The following is a 22,154-nucleotide window of genomic DNA, read 5'->3' as shown; positions in this document are numbered from 1 at the left end:
TAGTTACCAAAACTCAACCAAAACAAGGGAAAAATGAGAGGGAATATCAAATTATAGAGTTGTCCATCAATTGCCAGCAATAGACTACCAAAGTACAATGTTTTTTCTCCATTGTAATCATAGCAATGCTGAAATGAAGATGGTAGTATATGTTAATCCAGTTGTGGGCAAATAGCCAAGAAAGAAATCTCCCATTGCTAGGGAAATTCAAGTAGCAATCGGGATACAAAAAATGCAACTAGCAATGACCAAGTATAAACCACTAGTACCAAAGATTGTCATAAACTCAAAGTGTTAGTAAACCATACATTCTATAAGTATATATATCATTGATAAACTGCTAACAAAAGTAAGTGTTAGTATCCAAAGTATACGGAATCAAATCAGCCCACAAGCGGAGGTGATTGCATGCAATAGCATACAAGAGAGTATATACATGAACCGAGAGTCCTAGTGTCTCAAAGAACCAAGCTTTGCCAAGTAAGTACAAGTGTGTCCCACTAGAAGCAAATCCAAAATTCCAAGTGAGCAAGCAAAGCTCAAGACATATACGTCAAAGTATCCAAGAAGCCCAAGCATATCATAAATATATCCAAGAGCATAAGTACCCATTGAAGCTTCAATACTCATAAGTATGGAAACTCAAAGCAACTAATCAAAGCTCGTCAAATCCAAGTACCAAAACATGTCATAACCATATCAGGGCTCATATATCAATGCTAGACATCATTGCATATATGTAGCATACCTTAAATATCATATAGGCACAATAGGCATTCAAAACATAAAGATCACTCTTGTATGCTTGCTGTCCAAATTGTTATGATAGTAATAAACCTCCGTAAAATTGAGTTAATCTCTAAACAATCCAAGTAGCATCCCAAAGCATAACCATACCACGGAGGCACCAAAATAGCATCCTCGAAGAATCAAACATACATTATGAAATTTACTGTTTGTTATCTAAGCTAGAATTGTTTTGTTTTGTTGTGAGTAAAATAGAGAACCGAAAACTGCACAAGATCGGCTCTATGAATGCTTAGATTTGTAGATTTGTAGCTCTCGTCATGCTCTTCATTTCTAGCTATGGAATACTTGAATCCGATATCGTATGCAAAAGTTATGGCCAAAATACAAAAGTGTTGTCAAGCTATCAAAGCTATCCACAACTTCTACAACATACTCTGTATCTACTCAAAATGGATAGAATGGTTGCTTATCAACTCAATAAGTACTCAGCAAGGCTTAGCTAAGCCCTAACAAGCTCCTCGATAAGCTAGGAGCAAGATGGAACAAACTAGTAGAAGAAAAGACTCGGTGTATATCTTAGGAGAAAGAAACAATGGCTGCCATGAAACCTTGAGCTGAAACTTTAAATCGGGATTGAAATATAGGGTGAAGAAGCTCCTCGAATGTCTACTTTGATACGAGTTGAAAGGTAGAGCTCGAGTGAAAGTACACAAGCAGATGTAAGAGCAAAGTAAGAGCTATGGCGGATGGAGCAAGAGAGGAAGAGAGAGAGATACCATATCTGGAAACTCCAACAGTCACAATGTGTGGCCGGCCTTCCCTTATTCAATTAGTCAATGAAAGAGTAAAGAATAAAGTGACAATGATGGGCATCCACCACCTGCAATGTACAAGCGTGCAATCATAGTAAGTGTAGTAAATACAAGGTGGTGTAGGCATAGGTGCATTTACCCCTAACAATTATCCTCTCAACTCAACGTAGCATGAATCTCCAAAGGTAGAGGAGGTTAGAATATCAAGCTCTCGCTACACTTTAGTCAGTCTATCTTTATGTATGTGACCGACATTAGCTGGATACAGCTGTATACGTGTGTGACATTCAATAAGTCGATATAGTCAATGACTTAACCACGGTTAGTCTTGGTTAGTTATACCTATGTGTGTAAGTCTCTTTCAGTTTGCATCATGGAAGAATAATGAAAGAAGAACAATAATAAGTTGAGACTTATCTTCGGCTTCACTCTGTCTCTCCCTCTCTCTTCCAACATGGTATCAGAGCTTGAACGCCTGAAACCTGAAGGCTTGGCAGTGGCCATTCTACATCAAGACATCAAATTTGAAAAAAACATCATCAAAGGAGACTGTGCCTGCAGCCTGTTTTTTTGCAAAAGCTATATTCTGTTGCAGAAATGGTTTTTGGAAAAACGGCCCTTTTGTCCCAACTGTTTCGACGTGGTCTACAACTTTGTAGAAGAAAGCTTTTTCAAATTCCTCACAGATTTTGAGATATTTAGCACAGACCTGTGCAAACTGATTGTTTACTGCAATAAACAGCAGGTGATTCGAGGGCATTGGTGGCTTTTATATTGAGAATATATATCATAGCTCGGAGCTCTCCTGCCCGTCACGTCGCTGTGCCCCCGCCCCTCGGATCGTCGTGCCCCGCCTCGTCTGTTCGTCGTGCCCTGCCAGTACAACGCCATCGCTAGCGACACCCCCCCTCGCCATTGACAAGAATAGCACCACTCTCCTCGTTATCACCTGCGCCTATCCCTCTCGCCTTCGCTAGGGTTCCATCACCAGCTCCTTGCACGCTGCCTGAGCTTGCCCTGCCCCCCCCGGCGTGCTGTCTTGCCGGGAGGCTTGGCTCTCTGTCAGGCTGCCACACCACCGCCATTGAAAACAAAAATCCCCCCTTCGCCATTGACACCCCCTCTTTTCCCTCTAGTTGCTCCCTTTCCTCTTTAGCAACACCCCATTCAGTAGCACAGCAGCGTGATAGGTAGGTTCTCTCAAAAGGGACGCGCAATGGAAACCTATGGTCAGACGTCGGTGCACTCAGCGAGTGCCCCCCAGTCAAACACCTTGCGTGTAGTCCTCTCTGAGGAGCAGCTCTTAGCCGTCCGAGCTAAAGAGCTGGAGCTAATAGAAACAACGATTTATGGTTAGGTAGTAGGACATTCCCCAACCAGGGCCTAGCTTCGGGCCTAGCTTCGGGACTAGCTTCACTCCACGCTGCGCATTGGCACAGCGCAGATCATGGAGGTGGTCCTGTTGGGCCAAGGGATCTTCATGGTCCGCCTCAGCTCGATAGACGCAGCTCGCGAGCTACTCGCCAGTTCACCATATGCATCCACTAAGGGGGTCATATACATGGTCACTTGGTACAGTGGCTTTACTATGTGTTTGCACTCCACAATAGGTTTCTTCGGCACCCGGTCACCCTTCTTTTTCCCGGCCTGGCGATTGAGTATCACCAATTGGTGGAAGACTTTGGACGGCTCTTCGGCACTGTTCTTCCCACGTCCTTCGCGGATGCAATGACAGCTGCAGGAGTCCCAAAAGTACGGGTGGTAGTGAAAGAGGTCAAGAATATCCCACAGTTCCTAGAGATTGAGGCAGGCGGGCACTCCTTTAGGCAGCAGGTCATTGTGATTGGGCAACCAGGGCAGTGCTTGCACTGCCACGACTTTGGGCATCAGGTAGCAGTTTGTACGTGTTTTGGAGCCAAGGTGGCTTGTCCACAGGTCCGCAGGTGGACTTTGACGGTTCCACACGGGTCCAGAGACGACAGAGAGGGAGACGGCAAGGGGGGGCGTAGCCAACTCCTCAAACCCAGCCTCGTCAGTAGGGTGTTGGCGGGTGAGTGGACCTCTCTCGGCAGAGCACTCCACAGCCCCCCCTGTCCGCCCCACCCAACAGGGCCGCAGCCCTCCACATTCTCCACATGCGCCACAGATTGTCTTGCCTGAGTTCCCACAGACCCCTCACCCCCCCCCCCCCGCCGCCATGCATCTCCAGTCATCCCACCATATCTTGATCCTCTTCCCCCCCATCACCCCCCCTACCGAGCACACCCCCTAATCCACACCCAGGTCAAGTGAGCCCCCCTAGACCCACCCCCCTCCTTCCACAGGAGGTGATGAGCCACACACACCTACCTCCTCTGCACACCAGTAGTCTTTCCCCTCCTACATAGCCACCAGCTCATCCACCCCCGCCACCCGCCACACTTTCCCGAGACAGGCACAATTGTTGCCACAAGAGTTCTTCCGCAGTGGCCCATGGTCCTACCTGCGAGTTGCGGAGTGCGGAGAGTTCCCACTACCTCTAGAGGTGGGGATCTTCGTGGTTCGTAAGTCAAGGAGGGGCAAGGTCCACTTACTAGTACCATCGGATGGACCAAACTACGCCTTTTTTCTTTAGTCATCTTACTCAGAGGAGTGGACGACTACACAGATTGAGGAGTTGAAGAGTCAGGTGGTGGATCACATCTCCCAGTGGATGGGAGATGAAGGATTAGCACTATTTGCACAACAGTGGCCAGGTTGCATGATGGACATTAACTAGTGGGCTAGTGCCGACGTCCCGCACTTTAGCATTATCTTTCGAGCCCCCCCCACAGTGGAGAGCGCCGAGGGACATGATCGAGTGGCCCCCCGCACAGGCGGCCTGCTTCTACTAGTGTACAGAGTCGCGATTTTCAGCATGCCTGATAGATGCATTGATAGTAGCATCTGGAGCATCTATCACCCCTATGGTCCACCATGGGGGACTGGAGTTCACCATCTAGACCAGTGGCAAAGCGCACTTGCATGCCTCACAATCTCTCCTTCTCATCTGCAGCATCCACACTGAACAGATGCCTGTTCGGTCAGTCATAGGTTTCCCCATGAGCTTACATCTTGCATCCTGAAATGTGAACAGTCTCCACTATAGTGGGGCACGTGGCTCCAAGAAGCTGATTGTTCGGTAGGAGTTGCAGCCTGCCCTTGCCGGACGGATCGACATCTTGCTTCTGCAGGAGCACAAGCTCACCCTCGCCCAGGCTCAGTGGGTTGGGAAGGTACTTCCGGGCAGCTCGCACACTTACTGGGAGCACGCCATAGGTGCCCATGGCAGGAGTGGAGGCATATGCACCTCTATTGGCCTGAGTCTCACCACTTGTGTACGAGACTACGGGACGATAGTGGCATGAAGGGTTTTATGGATCAGATTGGATATTGGGGACTCGTGTATTCGAGTCCTCAATGTCTATGTCCCTACAGAGGTTAGGGCACGCAGCAGGTTCTGGGTGGAGATTGCATCTGGACTCCCAGAGGTGGACTTTTGAATTGTTAGAGGAGACTTCAACAACCTGGAGGCTTTGGAGGACCAGCAGGGTAGAGGAAGAAACTACCAGGTCATGGCTGGGGAGGAGTATGAGGCATGGGAGGTCTTTTTGCTTGCAGTCGGAGCACGTGATGCCTGGAAAGACCCTGCCTTCCACAAGAGGGAGAGGTCGTTGGACTTCTCCTGGGGATACAGGCAGCTAGGTGGAGCCCTGCTGGAGCGGTTGGACAGGTTTTATTTGGGAGAGTGGGGAGGCACCACGTTATTCGATCACTGCTCGGTTCTCCTAACACTTGACCCCCCATCATCCGCCCTAGATACACGATCCTGTCGGATCCCTGACTTGATCTATAGGAGTGAGGAGATGTCGAGACAGATAGAGAAGGTTTGGACTAGAGAGTGGGACAGGAGGGACCGGATAGCAGAGGAGGTTGCAGAGGTCCTAGCCAAGCCAAGCAGAATCTGCCAAGAGGCAGCCGTACAGGCCAGGCAGTAGTGTTGGGAGGAGGAAAGAGCACTCTAGCGGGACCTTGCAGCCACGCAGAGATTATTGCAGGAGGCACCATGGGGACCCACCCTCCACGCACAGGAGGTGCGCGCGCGTGCAACCATTGCTGGCCTAGAGGATAGGTGCTCAGAGTTCTCTTTCGGCACCTCAGCAGCCTTTTCGGCGCGGAAGGGGGACATGATGTGCAGGGAGTTCTTCTAGGTGCACCAGCCCCGTACCGCGGGAGACCAGATACGCAGCCTTAGGGATCAGTATGGGAGGACCTGTTCTAGCCCTAATGAGGTGATGGAGATTGCCACCGACTATTACACGCGTCTCTTCCAGCAGGAGACAACTTCAGCTAGAGGATAGAGATGCAGACAATAGGTATGGGATCACATCCCGTCCCTCGTCACAGAGGAGATAGGATACTCCCTGCTAGCCCCCTTCACAGAGAAGGAACTAGAGAAGGCTTTCCATACACAGGATGGGCAGAAATGCTCGAGGGAGGATGGCCTCTCTAAGGCTTTCTTCACTACCTATTGGGAAGTGGTGAAGGACCCCCTACTGAGGGATTTCTAGGAGATCTTCACCTCAGGACAGATGCCAGGGAGTCTCTCGGCAGGCCTTATCAGTCTTCTTCCCAAAGGGGGAGACTGGTTGGAGCTCTCCCAGCGGAGACCGATCACCTTATTGTCCGTGGCCTATAAGGCACTGGCAAAAATGATTGGTAGGCCATTATGGCCCGTGCTTCCAGATATCATTCATGACACACATACAAGCTTTGTCCAGGATAGGAGCATCCTAGACAATGTATTTACCTTCTTTGAGGCGACAGAGAGGGTGCAGCACAGTGGGCAGAGACTGGCAGTATTACTCTTGGATTTCGAGAAAGCTTATGATAGGGTGGACTGGGATTCCCTAGAGGGCACCATGGTGAAGTTGGGATTCCCCCATGCTTGGATTCGCGGTGTCTCCAGTCTATACAGATCGGCCACCAGCAGGGTTCTCATAGGCGAAAGGCGAGGGGAGGAGTTTCAGCTAGAGAGATTGGTCCGACAGGGCTGTTCCCTAGCCCCATACCTGTTCCTACTCTTCGCAGAGGCGATGTCTCACTTCCTCAGGTCATGTGTGAGCGGATTATGCGGCCTCCAACTTTCAGCGAGAGAGGAGACTGAGTTGTTAGACTCAGAGTACGCAGACTACATAGGCCTCTACATAGAGGACGATGAGGTGTTGCTGGAGAGAATGAGGTTGGCTCTTGATGTGTTCTGCGTTGCATCGGGAGCGAAAATCAACTGGCAAAAGTCGGTTGGTTTCCTCAGACCCGAACTCCAGCACGGAGTGGGGTGTCTATCTCGGATTTAGATGGGTGAGCAGAGAGCAGACCGTCCGATACCTAGTATTCTAGGTGGGACTGGATATCACTCCTGCCCAGCACTTTCTTCCTGTCCTTGATTCTATTCGGAGGAAACTGACCTACTGGAGCATGGTTCGCCTCTCACTAGCCGGTCGAGCCTTGGTAGTTAACCAGGTCCTCCTAGTGACGGCCTGATACATCGCCTCGTGTTGGTTCTTCTCTTCATCGTGCGTAGGGCAACTTCGCCTCCTAGTGCGGAATTTTCTTTGGTTTGGGTCTGATTGCTCCAGGGACTCCAGGGCCAAGGTGGCGTGGGCGACCATCATATGACATCAATCAGAGGGAGGGCTTGGGATCATAGACCCAGAGTATCAAAGTATGGCCCTCTTGGGCAAGCTAGTTGTCCACGGTCTCACACCAGGGGGGTAGACTTGGAAGGTCTTATTGCAGAAGGGCCTTCAGTATTGGAAACCGAGGCTTGGCGGTGAGTCGAGGCTGTCCCTGAGATGGATCTTCACGTCAGCCCAGATCACCTTTTCTTCGGAGCCTACTCTGCATGTGGTAGGGTCTCGTAAGGCCCTAATCCAGGGCCCCCCAGGTTGCCAGGAGGAATAGACTGTTAGCCGGTGATCAGGAACCTCCAGGTCAAAGATAGGGAAGGGGCACAGATAGGTGAGCGCCCCCACATCCAGTGGGCTGGGTGGGAGGCTAGCCCGGCTCCTTCCATCAGGACATGGCAGGAGGTGTACAGGATGGCGAACGAGCAGCTGCTGCAGCGAGTATCAGGTTGCACGAGAGGAGTGGAGTTGAGGAGAAGAGAGATAGACGCAGCAATAGCTCCAAAGTGGCTTGCCCCCCCGATACGAGAGCCGATAGAGCCCAGGGAGGTATGGGCAGCTAGGTTCTCTCCAGCAGGCATCTCCCTTCAGGTGGCAAGTAGAGTGGGTGGCGCCCCCCAGGGGACCTTCACGGTTCAGGAGGGGGGATGTTTGGCCCTTGACAGAGGGCAGCAGGATGAGGGGATTGCCACCCTTTCATGGAGAAGGATTCGGGTGGTGGGTCTTTAGGGAAAAACTTGGCGACTGGACCCCTATGTTTTCTGGAAGGAGCTCAAGGAGTGGCGGCTTTGGATCTGGGAGGGCGGACCACTTGATGAGTTGGAGTGGGATCTAGGAGAGTGGCTATGGCTGGCCTGTGCGGTCACCAAAAAGCCAGCCAGATTCCTAGAGTATAGTGTCAGGATTGGCAGACATGTACTGATGCAGGAGGATATGGACTGGGCGCCGTCACGCAGCAGGCACTGGGCGGAGCACAGCATCACGGAGTCCTTCCGACGGATCTTTTGGTGCCACCTATGGGATAGTTGGAGGCCGAGGAGGGTGTTGTATTTTTTATGGCTAGTGGCACATGGAGGCTTGGCGGTGGGAAGCTGGCTTGCCCAGATGCAAGAGGGAGGTTGTAAGCGTTGCACATAGCAGCCTCTGGAAACCCCAAAGCACTGCCTTTGGTCTTGTAAGGAGGCGCAGCTCGCGTGGAGAGGAGCATACCGTATCCTTTGACGTATAGCACCCAGTCTTGGGTGTATCTCATGGGAAGCTTTCTATTGGCAGGTAGTCAGCTAGGGCCGTTACCTTTTGTATGAGGCTGGGATGTAGGACACGATATTCATGATCGAGGCAGGATCATGCGCTGTGGTTGGTCTGGAGACTCTACCCATCCATTAGATACTGGAGCCCATAGCAGACTGCTCGGAGATATGGGAGATCATAGGGAGTCTTACTGGATGGCATATTTGGAAGGGGCGATGCCAGGTGGCTTTCGGCGGAGAGAGACTTTCAACACTTGCGACCTTAGCAGAGCTATGGACCTCCATCATCCATTCCCTCCGCAGCCGATGAGATCAGGTGCAGGGCGAGTCCAGGGCTCGTCGGGAGCTCTGTGGTCACTTCATGCGTACCTAGGGCGGCCAGGGTCTGTTCTTTGTGATGTAGGCTCTTTTTGAGGTCGAGGAGACATTCGAAATGCTTATAGACAGCATCAACAAAATGCCTAGCATGGCACAAATACACAGGGTTAATGTGGATTTGGCGACTTTAGAGGCAGGGGGAGATCACCCCATGGTAGAGGTGGTGGATCTGGTTCATGGGAGTCAAATGATCAGTCAAACAGAGATAAGGACTATCATTAGTGCGGTAGATATGGACACATTGCAAAGGATTGTTAAAAGAAGTAGGGAGATATGAAGGCAAAGGGCAAACAGGATGGGTACTTTGCATCTTCTAGCGGTGCTCATGATGAGCAGACTGACAAATTGTTTGCCATGTGCCAAAAGATGACGTATCAGCGAGACAGTAGGGTTGGCGGGGAGGAACATGGAGTGAACTCGGCAAACATGGAGAAGAGAAGAGAAGAGAGAAGAAACTCTGATGAATGGAATGATGAAGTTCCGAATCATGGAGTGAATGTGATACAAAAGAACAAGAGTGCCGTAGCATAAGAAAGATGATGAAGACAGCCACGAACCACGAACCGCAATGTCCTCCTAAAGGGGTGTGAGGGTAGTGGAGAGGCTGGAGAGGAGGTGAGAGACTGAATGAATGAGCCGTGAGGAATGAATGAGAGGGTGGCCTATAAATAGGCATAGTCAGTCTAGGATGGTGCCCCTTTTTGGGGCTGCAAACCCTAAACGCAAAATGCAGAAATGCAAACTGCGGGTGAAGGGTTTCTCAACACCCCCTCTCAGGCCCAAAAAGGGGAACAAGAGAAGAGTGAGGTGGAGATGCAATGCTACATGCTCAAGAATGCTCATGCAGCAGGTGCCACTTGGACAATGTCCCTCGTGGGGAAATTGTTCACTTGCCCAAGTGCCCTAGTACAAAGATGATGAAAACATGCAATGCATAGGAGGAATGCCGGACTTTGTGTAATGCCGAGAACCATAAGGATATGTCTGTACTCGATCTCAGGAGGTGGCTCCATGCTAACCAAGTGACCAAGGCAAGAAGAGAAGAGGAGGAAGAAGATGTAGAGGATCCCGAAGATCCAAGATTTCCACTTGAAAGGTAAATTGCAGTAAAGAACAGTAGATAGAGTGAACTGGAGAACCCGAAACTCAACCTCGGGAGAAAAGCCATTAGCTCCGTGCATCCATGCTGGAAGGAATACGAAGGCCTCGTCACCAAGTCGCGGTTGAACCTTCGAGGTCTCGATCTAGGTGGTACTTGAAGATCTTGGGTATCAGTATAAGAGATGATTGGTCAAAGACAGCCACCCTAAGAAAGTAGAGAGAATGGGTGAAGAACTTCATGTGGAGTAGGTTCCCCCTCTAAGGTGGGAGATGGAGGGGCTCCCGCTGAAGTCGAAGAAGAAGTAGATGTCCCCTCTGAGGGCAAAGAAATAACGTTCCCCTCTGAATCCCTCTTTGAAGTAGATAGGGAATCCAAAAACTCATGGATCATGGACTCCGAAATGTCGGATGACCGAAGGAAGTGCTGCCGGTCATGCCGAAGAAGGTATTTGGGGTGCTGAAGAGCTCCCAGAGGTAGCCTCTCAAACATGAGTAGTCGAGGGTGGGGAAGCGTAGAGCTTAGAATGAGCAAGATGTGGGTAACAGTTGTTGTCTCTCAGTGGAGCAAACTGGGTAGCCGAAGAAGAGGAAGGAGTCGAGCAGCCACTGTCTCTCGAAGGAGTAGATTGATGAGGAGACGGTATCAAACAATCATTGTCTCTCGATGGAGTGGACTGCAAATCCGTAGGTCGTGGAAGCCACTGTACCTGAAAATATATGGGAGAAGACTGCTGCTGGCATTGTGACGATCTCCAGGAGGTCGTAGCGCTAATTGATCCCCCATGTGCCCGAAAAGACTCAGGGCATGTCGGATGCGTCTTATTGCCTTGAGCATAGTACTTTGATAGCCGATGTAGAACGATCTCTGTGGCCCAGAAATGAGAGGTGGCACAAGGAGTGCCTGGTGGAAGATGCATATACTCGGGGGGGTGGGGAGCAAAGGTCGAAGTCGGCAAGCATTGGTGGTGTGTCCGGAGATGCCATAGTAGGAGCACCCAGTAGTCTGGTTATCTGTTGGTAAAGAAGCCATGGATACCAGTGCGCCTTGCTGAAGAAGGAAGAGGTCAGCTACCATGAACACCGAATCGCAATGTCCGCCTCAAGGGGTGTGAGGGCAGTGTGAAGCACGAACAGCAATATTTGCCTCAAGGGGTGGAAGGACAGTGGAAGGGTTGGAAGTGAGCTGCCAGTGGGAGGAGGATGCTATCAGCAGTAAGAGATTGCAACCAATAGAAAAACGAGGTGAGGAGAGAAAAATACTAAAAACGCAGGCAAAAAGAGAGAGAAAGACTAAAAACGTAGGCAGCAGATGAGAGAAAGACTAAAGATGCAGGCAGCAGGAGAGAGAAAGACTAAAAACGTAGGCAGGACAACTTGCAATAGAGAGAAAGACTAAAAACGCAGGAAAAAAACAACAGTAGCAGTTAATATGCTGAAATCAACTCCGAACAGTGTGTGAGAGGCTGGAAATAGGTGCCAAACTGTTGTAGACAGCAATGGCCAGCTTGGACCGCGATGTCCTCCACATCCGGGGTGTGGGCAGCAAGCTGAAATACCTGAGATTTGCAAAAACGTGATTGTTTTCTGAATGGATAGTGATCAACAACAGTCGTTCTACTGTAAACAACTGCAAACTGCGGGTGGAAGGCTGGAAATAGGCGCCAGACTGTAGATGATAACAAGGGATAACTGAGACTGCGATATCCTCCACGAAAGGGGTGTGGGCAGCAAGTTGAAAACACTTGAAACCTGCAAAAACAAGATTTTGATGCAGCGGAAGAAGAAGAGAAGCGGATGTTGAATCCGCCACCGGTCTTTGCCTTCACTGGAGTGGAGGATCTTCGCTGCTAGGTGAGCGGATCGAGTCTGATACCATGTCAAAAGATGATGTACCGGCGAGACAATAGGGTTGGCGGGGAGATGAAGTTCCGAATCATGGAGTGAATGTGATACAAGGGAACAAGAGTGCCGTAGCACAAGGAAGATAATGAAGACAACCACAAACCACGAACTGCAATGTCCTCCTGAAGGGATGTGAGGGTACTGGAGAGGCTGGAGAGAAGAGGTGACGGACTGAATCAATCAGCCGTGAGGAATGAATGAGAGAGTGGCCTATAAATAGGCATAGTCAGTCTAGGATGGCGCCCCTTTTTGGGGCTGCAAACCCTAAATGCAAAATGTAGAAATGCAAAAAACGCAAATTGCGGGTGAAGGGTTTCTCAACACCATGCAGCATGTATCTAAGAATGCATCTAGGCAAAACAGAGATGAGAGATGGTACATTGATTCAGGGGCTTAAAATCATATGACACCCCATGGAGAATGGTTTGATGAGATGGTTGCAGATTCACATGGTTATGTGTGTACTGGGGATGACACCCAACATGACATTCAGCACCACATAGAAATTGTTCCGTTGTTGATGCCTGATGGCAAGAAAAAGAGCCTACATGATGTACTACATGTACCTACAATAACCAAGAACCTTTTGTCAGTTGGACAAATGGCAGAACAAAATCTGCAAGTGAGATTCAATAGAGATGGATGCTTTGTTGAAGAATATGGTAATGGTTACAAATTATTGCTAGAGACCGAAGAGATTGCAGAATGTTTACTCTTGATGCGTCAATTCCAGAATTGAAAGCAGCCATGTTTGCACATGATGATGGTGCTATACGGGATGTTGAGATATGGCATAAGCGGATTGGCCATGTGAATATACAAAAGCTGAAATCTATGTAGCAGAAGGAGATTGTGCTTGGACTGTCTAAGTTCAAGTATCATGACTTTGGACATGTATGTGATGTATGTTAGTTTGGAAAGCAGGCAAGGTTTCCATTTATGAGACATGTACGGAATAGCTCATGACCCTTGCAGTTGGTACATTTAGATGTATGGGGTTCGTCTCATAATGCTTCGTTTGGTGGTGCTTGTTACTATGTATCCTTCATTGATGATTTAAGCGCAGGTATACTTGGCTTTACATATTGAAATATAAGGATGATGTGTTTGATGCATTCAAGGACTTCAAGAAGCATGTTGAAAATGAGTTGAGTTGTAAAATTTCATGTCTTAGATCAGATGAAGGTGGAGAATATGTCTCTAATTACTTTGACAGGTACCTTGCTAAACATGGGATCGGAAGACAGTTGACTTGCAGCTATACACCGCAGCAAAATGGTGTAGTAGAACGGAAAAATAGGGTACTGATGGAATCGGCAATAGCTATGCTGAATGAGAAGAATTTGCCAAATGGTTATTAGGTTAAAGCAGTAGTGACTGCTGTCTATATGTTGAATAGAACCCCTACAGTAGGGATTCATGATGTAACTCTATATGAGAGGTTGTATGATCATAAGCCTGACATTTCACACTTGAAGGTATTTGGCAGCATTGCATGTGTGTATGTTCTTGATGAAAAGAGAAAGAAATGGGATCCTGAAGCTATCAAGAGTGTGTTCCTTGGTTATGCACAAGACCGGAAAGCTTACAAGTGATTGGTAGAGATGTTGTGTTTGATGAGCTGGCATCGTGGTATGGTAATCCTGTTGCAATGGCTACTGATGGATCGGCCAACACTAGTAATGCTAAAAATACACCTACAGTGAGTACATCTATGAGTGGTCCTACAGGTGATGGGTCATCTACAGTAAGTCCTTGGTTAGAACGCTTGCGGAGTTGTACTTCTAGTCCACTGATACGGATATGTCAGTAAGGGGGAGATTGGATAAGGGAAAAGAAAAGATACTTGAGGATGTGACAGGTCCACTTACAGCAAGTTACGAGTCATCTAACAACAACAGTTTGGATAGTGAGTTGGGCATTCCGTCTGTTATGATGCCTGGAGCAAGGCAGAGTCGTTATGTACCGCCTCATGAGAGGCAAGCTCAAAGTGAGCCACAATTACGGAGATTTGAGAGAGTCAGAAAACTAGTTGACAGGTTTACATACACTGGTTATTCAGCCCGCTATTATGCATATATGGCTAGTGTGACAGGTTACAAAGAACCTTCAAAGTTTGATGATGCAGTTACAGATGATAACTAGTATGCTGCCATGGATGAGGAGTATGTAGCCCTGGCTGAAAATGAGACATGGGAATTGGTTGAGTTGCTTGAAGGCAAAGTTCCCATTAGTTGCAAATGGGTGTACAATGTACATGGTTAAGTACAAGTTAGATGGTTCGTTAGAACGCAATAAGGCCAGGCTGGTTGCAAAAGGGCATGCACAACAATATGGCCTTGACTATGAGGAGAGACTTTCAGTCCGGTGGCTAAAATGGCAATAGTCAGAACTGCCATTGCTTTGGCAGCATGCAAAGGCTGAAAATTATGACAAATGGGCGTCAAGAATGCTTTCTTGAACGGTGATTAGGTTGAGGAAGTATATATGGAGCAGCTTGAAGGCTATGTTTACCCGGACTTTCCTACACATGTATGTAAGCTGAAAAAGGCTTTATATGGATTGAAACAGGCACCTAGAGGCATGGAATGCTCGGATCAACAGTTATTTACAGCAACATGGATTTAGATTGGATGATGCAGATCACAGTTTGTTCACGAAGAAGACAGATCATGAATATATGTTTATGGTGGTTTATGTAGATGATTTTATCATCATTGGAGATGATGAAGAGGGCATTGCTGAAATTAAATCATGTTTACAGGCTGAATTCAGAGTCAAAGACCTTGGTGAACTAAAGTATTTTCTTAGGATTGAGGTAGTCTCTACGCCTCAAGGTATATGGTTGCTATAGAAGCAGTATGCTCGTAACATGTTACAAAAGTATGGTATGGCTGAATGCAAGCCTATGGAGACACCTCTTGATCAGAATGTCAAGCTGTAGATTGATGTTGGGAATGACATAGAGAATGTGACCATGTATCGACAGATGATGGGCAGCTTGATATACTTGACTATTACCGGTCCTGACTTATGTTATGCAGTGGGGCTGATTAGTATGTTTATGCAGAGGCCTCGCTAACCATATTTAGATGCAGTCAGGAGGATCATGAGATATGTAAAGGGTACTACAAGATTATGGGCTATTTTATGCATATGGAAAATCCCTTGACTTAATAGGGTTTACTGATGCTGATTGGGTTGGTTTTGCCTATGACAGGAGGTTAACCAGTGGTTATGCATTTGGATTGGGCAACAATATGAATAGTTGGTAGAGTAAGAAACAGCCTACTGTTGCATTGTCGAGTACAGAAGCTGAGTACAGAGGAGCTGCCTTAGCGGCTTGATAAGCAGTTTAGTTGATGAAACTGTTGAAAGACTTGGGAATACATCTGAAAAACAGAGTGAGATTGCATTGTGATAATCTCAACAGTGTTATGTTGGCTAGCAATCGTGTCTACCATGCTAGGTCCAAACATATTGAGGTTCACTACCATTTCATCAGAGAAATGGTTTTTACAGGCAGATTGACTTGATTCATGTGAAGACTAAGGACTAGGTAGCAGATATATTTACCAAGTCTCTTGATAAAGAAAAATTCATATATTTCAAACAGTTACTTCGAGTTTATCAAATGGTTTGAGCTTGAGGGAGAGTGTTAGAATATCAAGCTCCCGCTACTCTTCAATCAGTCTATCTTTATGTGTGTGACCGACATTAGCTGAATACAGCTGTATACAGTACACGTGTGTAACATTCAATAAGTCAGTGTAGTCAATGACTTAACCACAGTTAGTCTTGGTTAGTCATACCTATGTATGTAAGTCTCTTTCAGTTTGTATGATGGAAGAATAATGAAAGAAGAACAACAATGAGTTGAGACTCATCTTCCGCTCCACTCTGACTCTTCCCCTCTCTTCCAACAGAGGCAACATATCATCAAAATGCACCTAATGCCACTACTGAGCAAATGCAAATGCTTGCTCTAGGGCAAGAATAGTAGATGCATGGCAATCTTGGAAACGCCAACACTATGCCATTTGGATAGTAAGAAACATATCCAAATGTGGGTCATCCAAGGTACTATGATGGTGGCTCCATGTTCTATGCAATGTTTGGTCATGGTATTGTTCCTTTTGGTATGTATGGCACAAATGCATTTGGTATGCAGGAAGGCATGCATGGAATGTATGGATTAATGTATCCAGATATGGCTAGCGGTATGCAAAATCCTATGTATAGCCATGTTGGTGTGGTCCACGGTTCACAAAAATGAGAATGTTTGGCAATGTATCTGGTGCTCCTAGCATATTTGGGACACATAGCATTGATGTTGGTCCACACAATGTTATGCTTAATGTTGATAGATATGGAATGGCAACAAATGACTACCTCTCAAACTTGGATTTCTATCTTCTCTAGAGGAGATATTCTTCTAGTAGTCTTTACTACTAGAATAGATAGGATATTTGGTTTGATGATTGAGGAAGATTGTCATCTCTAGCGAGAGGACCTAGATTGGACAACTTTCATTTGATGCTCCATACAGAGGATCAAAGTAGTGGCTCACTTCGAGAGGAAGTGGCACATTGACCTAGACCCAACCACCTCTTTGGTAGATGGATGGAGATATTGCGTTTACCAAAGGATACCTCTACATGGATTACACTTGGATTTAGGAGAGTAGGTGTGGAAACTTATGCAACTTCATCTCTATAGACATGGCTGCAAAACTTGATATTAGAGAGAATGAGATGGGACCTATGGTGGAGGGTGGAATCACATGTTGTGGCCATGTTGAGCAAGTCACACCCATCATTGGGAAACTTTGTTTACATATCTAGAGTTATGTGAGAGTGAAGAATTTTTTGTTGCACCACTTGATGGATGTTATGTACTGCTTGGTATGCCCTTTTGCCATAGGATGCATGCAATGGTTGATACATATGTGAAGGTGGTAACCCTTCAACATAAGGGCAAGGCCCATCCTTTGGATGTAAAACTGAAAGGGAAGTCTATGGATGTTGTATCAGCTTTGGCCATTTCCAAATAATTGAAAATCACCTTTCAACACATTTACCAAAAGTCATGATGATAATGAATCAATGCGTAATGTATCTAAGTTGAATAAAGAGCACGTAGCACTTTGAAAGGAATATAAATATTGTTTCTCAGTGTCTTTGCTAGGAGAGTTACCACTTGAAAGGCCAAAGGATCATGCCATTGATTTAATCCCTAGTAGTAGTACCATGAGCTCTAAGAATTTAGGATTACGGACTGGAATATTCGTGATCACTTATTGCTCTCTAAACAAGACTTCCACCCTATTTGAGCTACGGTTGCCATGTCCCTATCCTATGTGTTGAGTCCCAACTTTATCCAATCACACATGGGAGCTTCCCTGGTGTATCTCTGAATAGAAGATAATGTCACAGTCGCTAATAAGTCTCCTCGAATACACCCATGTGCAGTCATAGTGAGCCATTGTAATTCCCTACTACTTTTCAGATGTGTTCCATAGGTCTCGCACCATCATTTGGTGCACTTCTCCAAGATTACAACTCTTCCTTCCCTGTAGAAGGCCAGTTTACCTTCCTCTCTAGCTGCCTTAATTTTGGGCATAGACTCCCTCATGTGGGCTTGCTATGGAGGGGTAAGGCTATCTCCCAGAAACACACATGTTCCCTTTAATGTCATGCATTGTGTGAAGAAGTCTTTCTTAGCCTCCGATGTAGGGAATGTACGAGCATGTCCCTTTGAGCTCTTATCCATTTTATTCTGCTTATTTGATCTTTTTATCTACTCTCTAGACTGATGTGCGTGGGGTTTCATTGATGCCTATCTTCCCATTTTAACTATTTGGTGTCCTCCTCCACTATTTCACAGACTTTTAACCCAACTAGTTGCATATGAACCTCTTTCATTGTTCTTCCAAAGTGTCACTTATGATTATACTGGTGGGAGTGGAGTTTGTTAGTTATTGTTTGCCCTTCTACACCATCAGTATCCATTGTTTTGTCGCCTTTGTAAATTTTGTGACTTTTCGAGCACTTCTATCCGAGAAGAGGCATCTTTTTTTGTCTTTTCCTCCTCTTGTAGATGGACTTCTCTGATTCTTGTAAGCTCATCAATGACATGGAGCTATGTTTCTCCTTCTAACATAGGACTCAGGAGCCTCTTCCAGCTTGTTTTTTAGAGTGTTAATCTCTTCATCTTGACTGGTGACTCTCGCATGGAGTGATACACTTCTTTCTCCAACTTCTTGATCCTCTCTACAAGCTATCGGTTCACTGTCTTGAGGTCGTTGCCAGCTTCTTTCTTGGCCCTATTGATGTAGTTGGCAATCAACTGTTACCAATTACTACATGCCTCATGAAGACTAAAGGTAGCTCCTAGTGTTTGAGTGTATGCCTTGATCCTAATTCAGATTGGTATGTTGTTTTTAAATGTGCAAGTTGGATTCTTTGGCATGGGTTCTTGAACAGGGAATTTTGCAGCACAGTGAACAGGGGCAGGGTGGGGCAGGGTGTGACAGAGACAAGGCAGGAAAGGTGCGACAACGCAGAGAGAGAGGGCAAGCGTGATGGGCAGGGTAGGCGCAGGGCAGGAGACATGAGAGAGGGCAGAGAGAGAGGACAGGAGTGGCTGGTGAGGCAGGGCAGGGATTGTGGGACAAGGCAAAGAAAGAGGTGGGAGTGGCAGGGATGGTGGGGCAAAGAGAGGGGGTGGGGGTGACTGGCAGGTCGTGGTAGGGATGCCAGTACATAGAAAGAGAGAGGGTTAGTTTTCCAAAAAAGAAAAAGAAAGAGAAGGTTAGGTGGTAGTTTGAATGCATGGTGACCAGGTCTTGAGTTCTCTGGTGATCTAGAGATAGGGATAAAAAGAAGAATCAAACTTGGGTCTATGGGTTGGGAGCCCTATGGCATGACTACTAAGGTAACATAAAGCTGCACACACAGACACACACTCTCTCACGGAGAGTGTGTGTGTGTGTGTGTGAGAGCATACATTGATGATGTGGTTGAAGAGGAGGATCATATGTATCTTTTATGGTTGTCTGTCACACCCATGCTCTTATTCTGCATCATGGACCCATTTGGAGAAAAATTGGCCTTAAATTGCAGCTTTATTTGTCAATGCCTTAAATGGTTGAAGAGGAAAAAACGGTGGATTGGAAATGAAAACACTACAAATGTCCTTCATGCAGGCATATAGCAGTGTATTACCTACACCTTAGATTGATAAGCATGGCAATGCTTCACTAGGATAAATCTTTGACCTGGTGGAAATTAAATCTTGGTAATATTTGGAAATGAAGTCTATTCTCTTGCACCATTTTTACTTTATGAGTAAATGAACAGTGGTTTCACCAACCAAAACGGGGAAAAAAAAGGAAGTGTGTGTGTGCATGTGCACACATGTGATAGATGAAATTGGTTGTCTAGTGGATGCAAATCGCCATAGAGTAGATTGGTGGCATGAAGCAAGCCAAGGTATAGGTACTATTTGAAAGTTTCCTTTTAAAGTCAGATAAGAAAGTCGAGACAATGTAAATAGAAATTTACTTGCATTATAAGGAGGTGAATCAGGAGAGTTAGTGGATCCAAGTTTCTATTTCTTTTCTTTGCATAGTGTTTTGACGTTTTTAAAACTTGTTTGTTAATGCTGAGGTGTTATGATAGAATCTCCTTTCCCAAGAAACAAGGTCACTTATCTCACTACAATCAAAGGAGCGTCGTAAGACTGATCCATCCTTATTCTATACAAAAGGATGCTTTTAAAGGTGTCATAATCACAACATACATGAATGATCTAGTCAGGATACACTCTACTTTACAACAGCTAGGAGTCATCAGTCAATGGTTTCAATGATGCATGTCTTTATCCTTGAATTATGGGGCGGCCAATGTCTACATCTTTATGAACTGACTCTTCTTTGCTTATTAAGGTCGTTGTGACTCTCCGCACTTATGCATGTTTGCTTGTGTGGTGCTCTACAAAGCTTTTTTACAAAAGCAGGATCTGGAACACATCGATGGAGTCTATTTCACTGAAACACTGCATCTAAAGCGGTGCTATTGTCAGTCAGTGGCCCGTTAGCAAGCCAGTAGAACTCATGTTTCTGTGCCAGAAATAGGAAACATGTACGCTGCATATCTTTAAAGAATCTGTAAGTGGGCTTTAGTACAGCACAAGCTATTAGGTTGAACAATTATCTTTTTCCTAGTTCTATGTGCCCTTTGTTTGCAGATGAAACAGCTTGCTAAAAGCACTTAGTTTTAGGTCTTAGAAATTGGAAAAATTTGGTCAATTTTCTTGCTTCTGCAATCAACGGTTGTTGGTGCAATGGCAACTTTAATATGCAAGCAGGATAGTCAGGTCCTTGCGTTTTCCTCTCTCATTCGGGTCATACGACACAGGTTGCCTTCTATAGATTGTTTTACAACTTTACTTAAAAAACACAACCAAAATAAAGAAATCCTAGAGAGCACATAATTTGGCTTACATGTTTAGATGGAACATATCAGTACGGATTGTATGTTCATTATATTGTCTAAAGATTCTGCAGAGATGCGGGGAGGGTCTGATTTTTATACCTATGCTTTATGATCCAGCAGATTAAGACTGAAGTAGACTATAAATCCTCATTAACACAGCTTTTCAGCAAGCAAAAGACTTCCATCCAGCCATGTTACAAAACAGCTCCAGAAAAACAAGAACCAGTTCAAGAGGAAGGTCTCAAGTTCCCCAGTGGGTCTTTAATGGATGAACAAGAAATGAAGGCTTTTGTTGCCGCTATGGAACCAGATAAGGACATTTCAGCAAAGGCAGGGCATCCCGATGAATCAGCTGAAAACAAGGATTTCAATGTGAAGGAAAGCAAGAGTAGTCCAAGTGAATCAAAGATTGCGACAGGTTCCTCTCTTAATCTCGGCAGAAAAGGTTTGAAGAGAAAGCAACCTGAAGATATTTCTCCCGAAGCCAAGAAACAAGCAACGGCTGGAGAAGAGAAGCAAAAGACATTGCTCAACTTTTTCGGAAAGCAGTAGAGCTCGCTATCTTGGCTCGTCAGGGACAAACACAATCTGACTCGGTTCAATTGTTCCGGTTTAAGACTTGTAGCAGGTCGTACTACCTCATGGAGTCAGACATTGTTGTACAGAAGAAAGCTTCAAGTACGTCTGTTACCTGATGAGGTGCATTGACGCCATGATGTATGCTATCGTGAAAGGCTTTGCAGGTTTCCTTCCACAAAGCTAATCGCATTGCATAACATCATGGATAGTCTCTCCAAGTATAGCGTGTATGTTGGACAAAAGAGCGGTTATACACTGCTGAGTAGGAAGAGAGAGGAATAAGCTCAATTGAACACAAGACACAAATCAACCTTTTAAAATGGGGCACTCGTTTTAGGCAGGTAAGTCTCGCTAAAAGGTGAAGAGGAGTGCTCTGAATGGTATTTAACATGCAAGCAACTCTCTTTTGTTTGAGATGGCAGGGAGGCACTTTTTAATTTTGTGAATACCCTAGCTCAACTTTTGATTTCTCGGTTGTAATGAGGAAAGTCCTTGCAAGGAAGGAATAAAAAAAAAAGATTTGGCTCACAAAAAGCAAACCATTTATGAAAGAAAAGAACAGGTTCCCCAAGTGCTTCAATGTGTTAGATTTGTTCCATGCCATGAGCAATCATGAAAGCTCATAATATGGCTCTAATTGGTGATCTATGTGTCATGTTTGGGCCACCTAGTATGAATATTTGCCAACTTGACCTTCTTAGATTGTGTATTCTACGATGGATAAGCAAAACCGTTTGTTGTCAAAGGAAAGGATTGATTGTATTTCCACAATAGGGATTCTTATGGAGGCAACTTGTGTTAGAATTTGCATGTTTTTTTAGAGGTTGGTCTTGCAGACTAATATCTCTCTCCTACTAGAGGACTTGTAGATTAATATCTCTCTCCTACAAAAGGCCTTTTTTGGGGTTTGAAGGCAAAAATCCTTCTCCTTTACATATGATGTTTTGCCTTCTAACCTTTAAATAAGATGTTCTTGTCTACTCTCCATACTAAGGGTTGATTTTTCAAAAGAGTAATTAGTGTAATGGGTGTCTTTTTGCTTACTTGGTATGGTTGATTAAAATTTAGTTCCACCCTATCATATGTTACTTTGAAATATTTTAATAGGTATTTATTTTGTAGGCAATCCTTAGATAGTTGGAGAATATGTAGATTCAGAGTGCATCAAGTTTTGGATTC

At 45.8% G+C, this 22,154-nt stretch overlaps 1 protein-coding gene across 4 annotated transcripts in view; it reads left to right on the top strand.

Annotated features, from left to right (window-relative positions):
* The window catches only part of LOC148025130 (embryonic stem cell-specific 5-hydroxymethylcytosine-binding protein), a 134,484-nt gene extending 112,938 nt beyond the window's left edge, over positions 1 to 21,546 (top strand). For 2 of the 4 annotated variants that reach the window (XM_087694849.1, XM_087694852.1), the window contains exon 8: positions 20,514 to 21,546. In XM_087694849.1, coding sequence (XP_087550975.1) covers positions 20,514 to 20,948 — 435 coding nt within the window. In that variant the 3' untranslated portion in view covers positions 20,949 to 21,546. The remainder of the gene's footprint in view (positions 1 to 20,513) is intronic. The other 2 variants (XM_087694853.1, XM_087694851.1) reach the window with 2 other exon arrangements.
* The last annotated feature ends 608 nt before the right edge of the window (positions 21,547 to 22,154 follow it).

This window comes from Lygodium microphyllum, chromosome 15 (assembly GCF_053477565.2).
Source record: "Lygodium microphyllum isolate KBCC chromosome 15, Lygodium_microphyllum_v1.1.10, whole genome shotgun sequence".
Taxonomy (NCBI): Eukaryota; Viridiplantae; Streptophyta; class Polypodiopsida; order Schizaeales; family Lygodiaceae; genus Lygodium; species Lygodium microphyllum.
The sequence above is the reverse complement of the archived record's forward strand: the minus strand, read 5'-3'. Positions and strand labels throughout refer to the sequence as shown.